At 40.7% G+C, this 12,631-nt stretch overlaps 1 protein-coding gene across 7 annotated transcripts in view; it reads left to right on the top strand.

Annotated features, from left to right (window-relative positions):
- The window catches only part of DLG2 (discs large MAGUK scaffold protein 2), a 983,561-nt gene that overhangs the window by 161,851 nt on the left and 809,079 nt on the right, over positions 1-12,631 (top strand). For 4 of the 7 annotated variants that reach the window (XM_054269787.1, XM_054269773.1, XM_054269776.1 and 1 more), the window contains one exon: positions 3,628-3,702. The exons of the other annotated variants lie outside the window; for them this stretch is intronic. In XM_054269787.1, the coding sequence (XP_054125762.1) occupies positions 3,628-3,702 (75 nt within the window). The remainder of the gene's footprint in view (positions 1-3,627; positions 3,703-12,631) is intronic. 7 annotated transcript variants of the gene reach the window in all.

Here is a 12,631-nt window from a genome sequence, read left to right as displayed (position 1 = left end):
ATTTGGCCATCCAAATTTGGTATTGATATTGAAATTTTATGTATATAAAAATCTCTCCCTGCCTATGAGAAAGTGGCAATAAGATATACTATACTACTTGCTCCTGAAGTCGCTCAACACAAAAGAGGAGTTCTTCCTTGAAATCTTCCCCAGAGCTTGCTGAGGTGCAGTTGCATCTCTGCCACCTGAAACCTCTCTTGTGCAGTGCTCCAAAGCTCTCACCTTCTAGTTCAATATTCAGTGTGCAGTTATTTCCCTCTGCAATTGCTGTGGGCACTGATGCGCTACCTCTCTGCATTGTGTTAATGCATTTCCAAATACATTATACTGATGTTCCTAAATAGTGCTGGTAGCAGTCAGTTATTTTAACACCTGATTGAGGAAAGCATGTAACAAAGAAGTTTGCTTAAGGGCTGCTTGCTAGGAAGGCAGGTGTTGTGCATGGACTCTGAAGGGCTTGCAGCCTTGTTTTTTGTTTCCTGAGATTGGTGCCTTTCTGTCTGCTGGTTACCCCCGGGGTCTGCATTTCTGGAGGTTTGATAAACCTATAGGTTTGGGAATTACATGTGTCAGGGCCTCCAGAGAAGAAACTGCACTGTCTCTAGCTGAATGTGAGGGTAGCATTTCTATCTGCCTTTGGCCATTGCTTCATTGCTTCCTGGCTGTATCATTGCTATGCAATTTGTCAAGTGTTTGAAGTGTCATCCCAGAAAAAAAGCTGTGAATGATGCTGAATTCAGCAATGAGAATGAAATTATTCTTTTATGTACCCAAGTCTCTTTATATAAAAATTATATGAGCTGAAGATCTTATTGTGTATTTTGAAGGCTTTGATTTCAGTAAGCTGTGATAAAGTCTCTGCCTGGATGGCTGTGTCTGTCACTGTGTAGGAGCTGTCTCAAGGGGAAGCTCAGTGCAGGAGGCAGAGTATCCTCTAAGAAAAGGGATTAAAGCAAGACTCTGGAAATCACTCATTCATGACCTATAGAGAAACAGCCCCTCTCTTTCCATTTAGGATGGAGAAAAACTTGTATTGGCACATATTCCCCCAAACAGCAGGGCAAGGTATATTTGCACATGACTGTTGGCAAACATGAAAAAACAAACTTGAGGTGCTTCTGTCCTCCCTTGAAGGCTTTCTGAAGAAAGATGGGTTTAAACTATGGATTCTCATCACTTTTGAGATTTTTAGCCTTTAGTGTAGTGGTGGGCCAAGTTCTGTATTTTTTTGGCTTACCAAACTCCTAAGCTGAGGAAAATGTTAGCAGTAATAATCAAATTTAATTAATTCCTTCTACAGCCTGTAAATATTTGCCAATGTATTTATTCCTATGCTTACTTGTATTGCATATGCCTGCAGAATACTTTAGGTAGTGTTGAATGTTTGGCTATTTTTTAAAATTGGCTTCTCTAGATGTTGGAGCTTTTGGCTATTAAAAAACCCTGAGCATTTAGGAAGGAAAGTGTGACCAGCAGCTGATATACAACCTTATATCTAAGACTTGTTTCAACTAGGTGAGGGTCTAAGATATGAAAGGTGTGAAATGCATTGATTTTTACACAAAACAAAAAGAAGTGATCATTCAAATAGGAAATATTCTGTAATTTTCAAAAATAATCCAACTCCAAATCCCCAAAAAGCTGTAGAAGTGTTCAGTCCTTGCCCTTGAACTACATGCATTTCTCAGACAGTACCAGTGCAATGTCATGTTACCAGAACAGTAATTCAAATATCCAGCTGTGAAAGGCCAAACACTGCAGGTCACCCTACATCCCAGAGGAACAACCAGCACAGCTCTTGCCCTGAAAAATTGGGAACTTTGTACAACTGCTGCCTCTCAGCAATTCCCAGTTACTGCTGTCTCTTTGACCTTTGAATATGCGCAAGTGCCAGGGGATTCTAGGCCTTGGGACAATTTAGGTATGAATCTCAAAGACAAGAGTACAATAAGCCCCTCCTGCTATGAGATTTGGAGCTTTTATTTTGCAAAAGTGTTCTTTTAAAAATGCAAGGAGTCTTTTTGAGGAGTCTCCTGACAAAGTTATACATAGTTCCATCTGTAAGATCAGGCTTTTAATCAGAAAAATACTTTCAGTCCAAAGCACATTATTAATAACCTTGCCTTTAACTTGCCTTGGAATGAAGAACGAAAGTGTACAATTGTTAAAGTAAAAAATAATTACTAGTGTTTCATGCTGTATTTTTAATCAGAATTAATTTATAGTTTTATTATCTTGATAGGATTACACTGTTTACTGTTACATTCATCCCTTCCTTACAGGAGATAACACACACCTGCAGGGTTCTGGTGCTATGATAGCAGTGACTTTTTCAAATCTTTTTAAAAAGGACTTTCTAAACTGTTATCTAAAATACAATTATTCTTGCTTGCTAGCTGTTTTTCTGAATATTTCTTGAAGTTGTCTAATTGAAAATGTTAAAGATAGCCAGTTTTAAGTTTTGGAGAATACAAAGTTTAATCTGATATCCACTTTTTTTTTTAATTTGTAAAAGTAGTACTGCACTGCTTTACAAATCTTAACTTTTTGGAGATAAAGAACAAAACACTAGTAGCTTTTAAATTAGACTCAAAACTGAAAATTGTGTGAAATCTAATCATTAGTGTTTGCAGAGGTTTCTATCCTTTACTCTCAGCATGGGGAAAAGAAAGGTGCAATGTAGCTGCTTGTGATATATCAGGCTTAAATGAAAATAAAAAGAAGAAAGCTTTTTTTTTTCCCCCATACTACTTCCAGCTTCAGGAAAATACCTGGTTACAAGAGTCCTCCAATTCAGGGAGCTAAATAATAGTTTGACTCTTATGTGAAATGCTGAGAGTAATGGTGGCAGACACCAGAATTTATTCTGAACTTTTCTTCAGGGACTCTGACCCAATCTGCTGTGCAATTCATTCCGATGGGCTCCAAACCTTGGCTGAAATGTAATTGAATCACAGCAAATGCAAGGGAGATTACAGGAAGATCAGCCTGAAGGCCTGATGGTTGCATCTTGCACTGCCATGTGGAATGTTAGACTTTAAATCAACCCCTCACTCTTTTTGTTCTGCAAAGTTTCAGGGAACTGCAGGAGTCTTGGATATTTGCTCATGTTCTCCAGGGACCAACCTGGGGAGCAAACAGAGCATTCTGCTCAGAAAAGAAACATGCCCTAAAAATTTGGGACATACTTACTCTTCCTAGAAAATAGCCCTGATGGGTGTCTCAGGCTGCATCTATCACCGGTTCAAAGGGGACATAATGGAAAAAATGCAGCCTGTCATGAAATGGGAGAAAAATGCCAATCTCTACCTGCTGACTGACACTCCGCCGTTCTCTGAATGCTCCACTGTGGAGGGAAGGCAGATGGCACACGCTCCGGGTTGGGAGTGGATGTATTTCCATCCACGTAACCCAGAACTTCAATGCAAAATTAATAGACAACTCATGTGGCCTTTTTGGTCCTGCAAACTGCAGATTATTCTTCCTACATGACAGTGGAAAATGACTTTGTGAGGTGTGATGACTGCGAGCAAACTCCTAGATGCTCCCTATGGAATGGAGCCCATCGCGCCTAGCGATTGCAGCACGTACTGTGTTGTGTGTAATGCCCTTTTCACTTATTTGCAGCAGAGCCATGGCAGATGCCCATCTCACAAATGCTCAGTCGAAACACCTGCCTGGATACCCATTCAGCACTCTACCGTAAGTTTGAGCCTTTTAATACAAAGATTTGAGGGACTGAATGGTAAGTCTCTGTGCTTGAAGCAGCTCTGGGCAGGTAAAATTTCCATAATTAATGCATTTGAGAAAGAACAGTAATGAGTCTTAAGTCTAGACCAAGCTCCTTGGGAAGCCTAAACTGTTGATGTGTTGAGTTGTGGCTTAGCAGTTCTTCTCCAGAAGTTCAGACTCTTCAGGAATTTAATGCATTCAACTTGGAGTAGTGGGGATTGGTGGCAAGCTTGGTATAGGGTGGTGGTGGAGTCCAGCTTAGGGAGTGCAGAGTTACTGTTGTAACTGGGCCCCAGCTGAATGTGGTGACTGGGAGCTGTCCAGATCCAGGCAATGATGCAGGGAAGGGGAGATGCATCTTTGCTTTTCCACATTCTTATGCAAGAAAGACTGATGATTTCAAGTGCTTTACAGACTATTAAGTAGGAATTTGTCCAGCATAGGTAACAACAGCTTTTGGGATGATGGATAATGAGTAAAACTTGGTCTGCTGAGTTTATAGGAAATTTCTGATATAAATGCTTTCCTCCTCCTGCAAATTAGATGACTTCAGTGAGATTTGCTTTTAACTATCAAAGTCTGAGTAATATTTGAGAAGGAAAAAACCTAACTGCGGTCAAGTTGACACTGCTTTGATTTATATCTTGTCTGAACATGCATTGTAGATAGAGCCAAATCTTTCGGTGTTGGAAGTTAGAGGGCTGACTAATAGAGCTCTGATGATTTATTGCACCTAAGGAATTGGCAAGATTTCACTGACATTTCCGTTGGCTCTGGACCACAGCATGATGTTGGTCCACAGCTATCAACTTGTCACCTTTTATGAGCAGGTGAATGAGAAACAAATTCAAGTCGTCACTCTTGCTCAGTCTGTCACTAATATTGCAAGTGATTGTAAGCTCTGGGGTTTTGATCGTCTTTATATTATGTTAAAATTGTTTGTGTTATTGTTTGTCTGTATGATGACAGCCACTTAAAAATATCGATTGAACAGTTGAACTACCCAGTCTTTACCAGGTGAGGATCCAGGCCAGTAGCTTATTAGCTCATTCTAATTATTAGTTTCCATTTTTAAAGACTTTGGACTGACTTTGTGATGTGGTTTATGTTGTTTTGTGTTTATGTTAAGAGGGCTGCAGCATGAATGGTGCTGTGAGGCTTTGAGAACTGGAACTGTGTTGAACATTTGTAGCAAATCAAGAGCAGTTGCACTCAATGCAACATCATGACCTGACTTTTTATATAGCAGCTTTAAATGCCTTGGGCATTTTTAGGATACTTATTTCTTAAACCATAAAAAATAAGTGTTTGAGTATTCTTTGTTTGTCTCTTGTTAGATATCTGTGCATGCATATAGTGTCACAAAAAATGGTAAACTGAGGATTGAACTTTGTTCTCTTTCTAAGCATGAGAAATTGTCTAAGATCAGAATAACTTCAAGTGTTATTATTTGTAAACTGTTAGAGTGGAAACTGGTTCTGGGACCAATATTAGTTAACATCTTAATCAACAAAACAGACACTGGGATTGAGTGTAGCTCCAGCAAATTTGCAGATAACACTGAGCTGAATGGTGCAGTTGTTATGCTGGAGGTAGGAGATGCCATCCAGAGGGACTGTCACAGGCTGGAGACGTGCACCAATGTGGACCTCATTAAGTTTAACAAGGCCAAGTGCAAGGTGCTGCACTCAAGTCAAGATAATCAGCAGTGTCAGCAAATACTGTGAGATAAATTAATTGAGAGCAGCCCGGAGAAGAAGGAATTGGGGGTACTGGTGGGTCAAAAAACTTGACATGAACAGGCAATGCACACTCAGCCCAGAATGCCAGTTGTATCCTGGGCTGCATGCAAAGCAGTGTGGCCAGCAGGGTGAGGGAGGGGATTCTGCCCTTCTGCTCTACTGTGATAGACTCCACCTGGAGTGCTGTGTCCAGCTCTGGGATCCCAGCATAAGAAGGATGTGGACCTGTTAGAGCAGGTCTAGAGGAGGCCAAGGAAATGGTCAGAAGGCTGGAGTGCCTCTTCAGCAAAGACAGGGTCTGTTTGCCCGGGAGAAGGAGAGACCTTATCATGGCCTTTCCCCATTTAAAGGAGGCTTATAAAGGAAGACAGGGACAAACTTTTTAGTAGGATCTTTAAAGACAAGACAAGGGGTCATATTTTTAAGCTGAAAGAGAGTGGAGTTAGATCGGACATAAAAAAGGAATTCTTTACTATGAAGTTGGTGAGACACTGAAACAGGTTGCCCAGAGAACCTGTGGATGCTTCATGCCTGGAATTGCTCAAGATTAGGCTGGATGAGGCTGGACAACCTGCTCTAGTGAAAGGCATTCCCACCCATGGGTGGGACTAGATGGTCTTTTAAGGTATTTTCTAACCCAGGCAATTCTGAGTGTATGAAGAAAAAAGCCCCCAACTTTCTATTAGAATATATTTCAACCCTTCACTTATTTGCTATTTTTTTGATTGTAGAGTACAACATGTGGTCCTTGAGGTAATTGCCTACTTAAAGCTTGTTATTATCTGTATTTTTTCTTGATTATAGAACTGAATGGAGTGAAGGCAAATAAGTTGTAATTCCCAAGTACCTTCTGCTTCTTTTTTATCAAACAGTATTCTACTCAACCAAACAGACAAACTGTCTGTCTTATCTGTATCACATATTTATAGGCACATTTTACTATACTTGAGTAGACTTATTTTCCTGGGAGACTAATGCAACAGTTGGAGAAAATCAAATCAGACAGAAATTAACTTCAAGTGGTCGATATTTTCCCTATCTGTTTTCAACAGTGTTTTTTAGCTGACTTGCCTTTATCACAGAAAAATATCTGTGAAACATCAGCATTTTGATAGAAAGCTGATTAATGAAATGAAAACTTCTAGTGACACATCAAAGCATATTGCCTCCTAAAAAGTCTTGAAGGGGAAAAAAAAAAACAGACATCTGGCCAGTTGTGACAACTCTATTAGATGAGGACACCATGTGTTTGGATGTCTCTCAACAGTGGTGCAGGGAACAGTGTCGAACAACGAAGGAAAAACAAACTGCTAGGAAAGGTATCCTCTTTCATCAGTTGTGCTGGCTGTGTCACTGAGGATGGCATGTGTCGGCGGTCTCCTTTTTCAGTATTTTTTATAAAAAGCACTATGTCCTCTCTTGGGAGGGCCTTTTGCATCTAATGCAAGAACCAGGAGATCTGGCAGCATTGCTGTTATGTAACAGTCTGAATTTTGCCATCCCTAATTTACCATCCCCTTTGAATTTGTCGATGGTTCTTGCAGTTAAGATTCTCAATTCTGTTTGGCAACTCACCATCTGCAAAAGAGGCCATAAGTGCATACTGACTTTTTGTGCCTTCACAATGTCCTTAATTAGATTCATTTTGAGTCTGAGAGTTTTAATCAAGGGAATTACCTAAGGGTGGCTTTGTCTGCACTTGCACTTTTAGTCATGTCTTCCAAAGGATTGTAGTGTTTGATTATAAAATACTGCAAAAAGAGTTCACTGTACTGCTCTCCATGAAACTTCACCTCCCTATCGCTGTGGCTAGATCCATTATGTAAAGATAATGAAGTGTCAGAAGCTGCACCTGTGTTGCAAAAACATTTGGGGCTGTCTTTCCTTCTAGCCCACTTGACAGCTTTTCTTGAGCTTGGCACTCAGCACAAGCATTCACCTTAGATCACCCTGCAGCATATATAGGATTCCTCTGCATATCCCTGCTGCATTCTCAGCAGAGCTCTTTGGCCCTCTGTTCTAGCCCACGGAAAAATCCCTTTTGGGCATCATTTGCCATGGAGAAGCAGCAGGAAGAAGCAGTAAAAGGGGTGTGAGCACGAAAGATTAAGGATCTGGCACATGCCTTAAGCAAAGCCTCATTCAGCATCAGCTGCCCCCAAAATGTGAAGAGGGGGACAGTGACTTTAAGGGAAGGTGAACCTGAAGAAGGTCCTTGCAGGGTAAATGCAGCAGCTGTACCTGCTCCCGTGGCTCATGGACTGCAGATTTACACGGGTGCCAGGCTGTTCTGCAGCTGAACTCTCAGCTGAACCTTTTAAACTCTGCAGCTGAACTTTCTGCCCCTTGATTTGCCATCCATCCATAGCACACGGAGAGCAAGTATCACTCCTCTTTGAACCTGCATATGTTCTTGTTTTATTTACATGGGATAGGTCTGTATGCAGAGGATGTAGTTACTCCTGTTTTTTCTTTTCCTGGTTTATTGGGAGCACTGGAGGAACAAGAATGCACTAATGCCCTGCACAATTCTGAATTTAGCCTGCCTGATTGGAGAGTTAACCCATAAACATTCCTGGTTTAAACAAATCAAGGCTTTTGTATTGAGATTCACTTCACAGGAGTTGTTTTAAAGAAATTTGTACTTCTGGAAGATGACTTAGAAGATGCAAGTTAATTTTGGTGGTTGTGATGTATGTAAAGAATGTTCTGACATGATATGGAGCCAAACAGAAATATTTAAACATGCATATTCTGAATTAATCATGGGCTATGAGCCTGGAAGAATTGTTTCTGAAACCAGTCTTGCTTTTGTTAAAGACAAAACAAATGAAGTCTCTGTTTGGCAGGAGTCAGCTCTCTCCTGGGACTAGCGTTGTCCCTCCTAACGATGTCCCATCCTCTCCTGTGTAGATGTGCTCTATAAAATAAACAGATTGCTCTGCACTCCAAGAAATGCATTTTGCAGAGACTCTCTGAGCTTTAAGTCTTTTTCTATTAAACCCCAGTTGGCTAATAAATTTCACTCACAACCCAGGTGGTGGTGAATGCTTTTTGTGGATAAACTGAAATATTTGAGAACAGAGCTATTAATACAGTGCTTCTTCTGTCTTTCACTTCAGTATTTAATGGCAATGGAAAATTCTGAGTGCTAAAACCCAGCTTTATTTTTAAAGGAGGTATTAAAGTAATACTATGCATATTTCTGCTAGGTCTCTATATTCCTGCAAATCTTCTTCATTCCTAAGTCTCCTGTACCTCTCCTTGCCCAATGCTCAATGCAGTTTACTGTCCAATTCTCTAAAAGGCATGTTTAAAAAACCCTGCAATGCTGAGTCTGTTACCAACTGCTAGCTATGAAGATGCTTTTTTAAACAGCCACTTAAATCCCCCTTCCCCTTAGATAGCTCTCTGAATCTTCCTTGTTTTCACCACCCCTCCTCAGCCTTCCCTGGGGAAAAACATGCTGTTCCTATTGTTGTTGGCAGTAGCTGGAGGTGCTGAAGATTCTCTCCTGTAATCTGATTTACGGATTCAGTGGGGAAAATTAGGCTTACTGGGCTAAGGTAGTGTTGGATTAGCAGTAAACCACAGCACATCCCAGCAGGACAGCAAATGCTTCATGCTTGGGTAGATAGAGGCATGGGCTAGCAGAGTATCTGTAAACAGGAGGGATTAGGTTTAGGAGCAAATTTGCAGACAGATCAAGCAAAAAAGCCATTTACTCCACTATTTTATCAAATAGAAGGGAAGAAGTGGGATAGAAGATTTCTTGAAATGGCAATAGCCTTTTGATAATGAAATGTGTATACCTAATTTATAACATATATCATATATGGTCCTTCATCCCAGTGCAGTTCCCAGTGAAAGTATGGAAGGGTTTCAAAATTGCAAAACAAGCTTAGAAACTCTGAAGATAAGTTGATAGTATATGTAAAAATTTTTATGATAAACATTAAGCTGCTCAAAACCATTATCTGCAGGCTGACCCACATAGCTGCTTGACATCATCATCAGGAAACATTTTACATGAGTTATTTGCAATGAGTAATCTCATTAAGCTCACATTATGTATAGGATATTTGCTGTCTTTATTGCTTTCTTTGTTTTATGGAAAGCACCAGGATGTTTCTGCAGCAGTCCCAGTCACAGAAGTGTAGCAGTGCATAATTTAGAGCAAAATATTTCTAACTTGGTTATAGAAATTTTGTTAAAGCCGAAACCTAGTATTGATCTTTATGAGAGCAATTACTTAAAGTTACTTTTATGGAAAAGCAAATATAGATTTAACTACTTAAAATCATTGCAGCTTATGAGGTTTATGAGTAAAAAATTTTAAACAACACTTAATTTTCTTCTGGACACTATTTTAAAATTCTGTTTTAAGTGCTCATTTAGCTAGGCAACATTTTGACAGTGTTACTGAAGTTTAAAACCAATGTGCACATCCAATTTCTACAGTATTCATTATTTATTATTCCCAGAGGGAAAGCACTGTTTGAGTATAGTTTTTGTGATAGGCTATACTTAGCTTGGGGGTTATATACCAGAGATATTGCTACTCAAAAGCCACACTCTCCTGACATGGGAAATTCCATGCTAAGGTCAAACACAAGTGAGTCAGACATTCTGGGTTTATGGCAATATACACAAAACCCAAGTTAGCTCTGCTCTTTATTTACAACCTGCAATAACCAGAAAATATGGCTGTTATGACTGCTTAGATGTGCTTCTAGTCCCCAGTAAAGTCAGAAAATTTGTTTTCATTATTTTTCTCTTAGTTGTGCTGCAATATAACATGAAGCAATGATCTAATACTTTTTTTGGAGGAAACCAAAGAAGTTGAGCATATAACTTTAAAAAGTGTATGTGCATGTAGCCAACAGGTGAAGGGGAGCTCAACTGGAAGAGTAGGACTCTTCCTTAGAGGTCAGTAATTCCTGTCATGCTATTTCACTATATGTTAGCAAGCAGCCTCACTTTGCCTCATGCTGTAGTAAAAATCTATAGATGAAACCTGTGGGAGAAGCAGATGTGGCAGAAAAAAAGATAGAAACTGTGCCTTGCTCAGCAGTATTTGATAGTGATGCTGACAGTGAAATTCATCTGTCCAGATTTATGTTGTTGGAGAGCTATAAACACTTTTGAGGGACAGTTCACCTTTACACTGGTGTGAATGGATTGGGTTATGGAAGGCTGTGTTTCTCCTGACTAATGATACAGGAGACTGGGCAGCCAGCTCTGGCACAGTGTCTGAACTGAAGGTGTATCCCGTGGTTTTCTCAGTGTTGCCCAAGTCTGTGGCAAAGTATTGCGGTACAACAGACACACAGGCACAAGACTTTCCTTCTAGGTACTCCAAAGACACATTTCATTATAGTTATCCTTTTGGAACTGTAGAGTCATTAAGCTTGGAAAAGACCTCTATGATTATGGAGTCCAACAGTTAACTCAGCACTGCTCACCACTAAACCAAGTCACCAAGTCATCTGCATGCCTTTTGAACAGCTCCAAAAGTGGTGATTCCACCACTTCCCTGGGCAGCTTGTTTCAATGATTGAGCGTACATCAATGTACATCTTTTCAGTGAATAATTTTTTCCTACTATCCTGACTAATGTTCCCCAGGTGCATCTTGTGTCCATTCCCTCACATTCTGTCACTGCTGCTTGGGGGAAGAGATTGATTTCCAGCTGTCTACAACCTCCTTTCAGGCAGTTGAAGAGAACAAGAAGGTCCCAGCTCACCCTCCTTTTCTCCAAACTAAACACCCCTGACTTCCTCAGCTGCTCCTCATAACTTGTGCTCCAGACTCTTCCCCAGCTCCATTTCCCTTCTCTGGACACTCTCCAGCCCCCCAATGTTCTTCTTGCAGTGAGGGGCCCAGAACTGGACACAGGGTTGGAGCTGTGGCCTCACCAGTGCCCAGTGCAGGAGGACAGTCACTGCCCTGCTCCTGCTGGCCACACCAGTTCTGATCCAGGCCAGGATGCCACTGGCCTTCTTGGCCACCTGGGCACTGCTGGCTCATGTTCAGCTGCTGTCAGCCAGCATCCCCAGGGCCTTTTCAATCCTGCTGGGCTGGATTCTGGCTGTTCTGCCCCCAGCCTTTAGCACTGCCTGGGCTCATTGTCAGCCAAGTGCAGAACCCAGCACTAGGCCTTGTTGAATCTTGTACAATTGGCCTCAGCCCATCAATCCAGCATGTCTGGATCCCTCTGCAAAGCCTTACTACCATCAGTAGATAGGTAGAGCTGCTACTAATTTACAGGCAAAATTCAAATGAAAACAGGATTGGATCTGGGCACAGCCCAAGCTGTGTACAGGTATTACAACATCTCCCAGAGTCTGGTATTATACCTAATGCCTTTTTCCTTAATACCTTGAAAAAAAATCTGTTTAACATAATAGACCATATGTTTTAGTGGCATTTTCATTGGTACTTTTGGATTGCAAGTCCTATTTTTCATTCAGTGCATACATACTGTATAATGTCATTTGCACTTAAAGGGCTCTGGGAACCTAAAAGTCTCTCTTTATCACATAGATGGCTATAAACAGCCATATTAGCAAATGTGTTCTGCAAAGATTTATTCCTGGAAAGTTCTGAATGCCTCCTGTGAGGTGCTTGGGGGTCTTCCCTTTAACCCTGTTGGTATCATTCATATGCCACTCTAAATAAGCACGGGAATCCTGCCATGGGACTGGGACAGCTTATATATCAGGGAGGTTTTGCAAGGCATTTCACAAGAAATGAATGTAAGAAGCTTCTTTGAATGCTGATAGAAATTACTCTTCCCTGCAGAGTACTCATTTCTTTGCTGTTTGAAACTTTTTTTTTCCAGTTGTGAACAAATGCAAATTAGGATTTGTTTGCTTTTTTTTTTGTTTGTTCTGGGCTCTCTAAGGAAGCAGGGAATATAAATTTCCTGTAAAACATATAATTGATAAGGTGTTACATGGCACAGGAAGAATGTGAATTATAGGTCTAAATGTACTCTGTTTTCAGGGTTTTGAAAAACAGAGCTTCAATTATCCATGCAAACAGAACTGAATTCTGTCATCCCTTCCTGGTATTTGAGTCTTGCCAAAACCCAAAGGTTCTCAGCCTTGGGAACTTCAGTATCCATCTCTCTGGGTCAGTGACCCTGCATGAAT

The sequence above is a fragment of the Melozone crissalis genome, unplaced genomic scaffold (assembly GCF_028551555.1).
Source record: "Melozone crissalis strain CALT ecotype California unplaced genomic scaffold, PUWL_Pcris_2 ptg000008l_1, whole genome shotgun sequence".
Lineage (NCBI taxonomy): Eukaryota > Metazoa > Chordata > Aves > Passeriformes > Passerellidae > Melozone > Melozone crissalis.
Note: the sequence above shows the minus strand (reverse complement) of the source record. Positions and strands in the feature narration are given on the sequence as shown.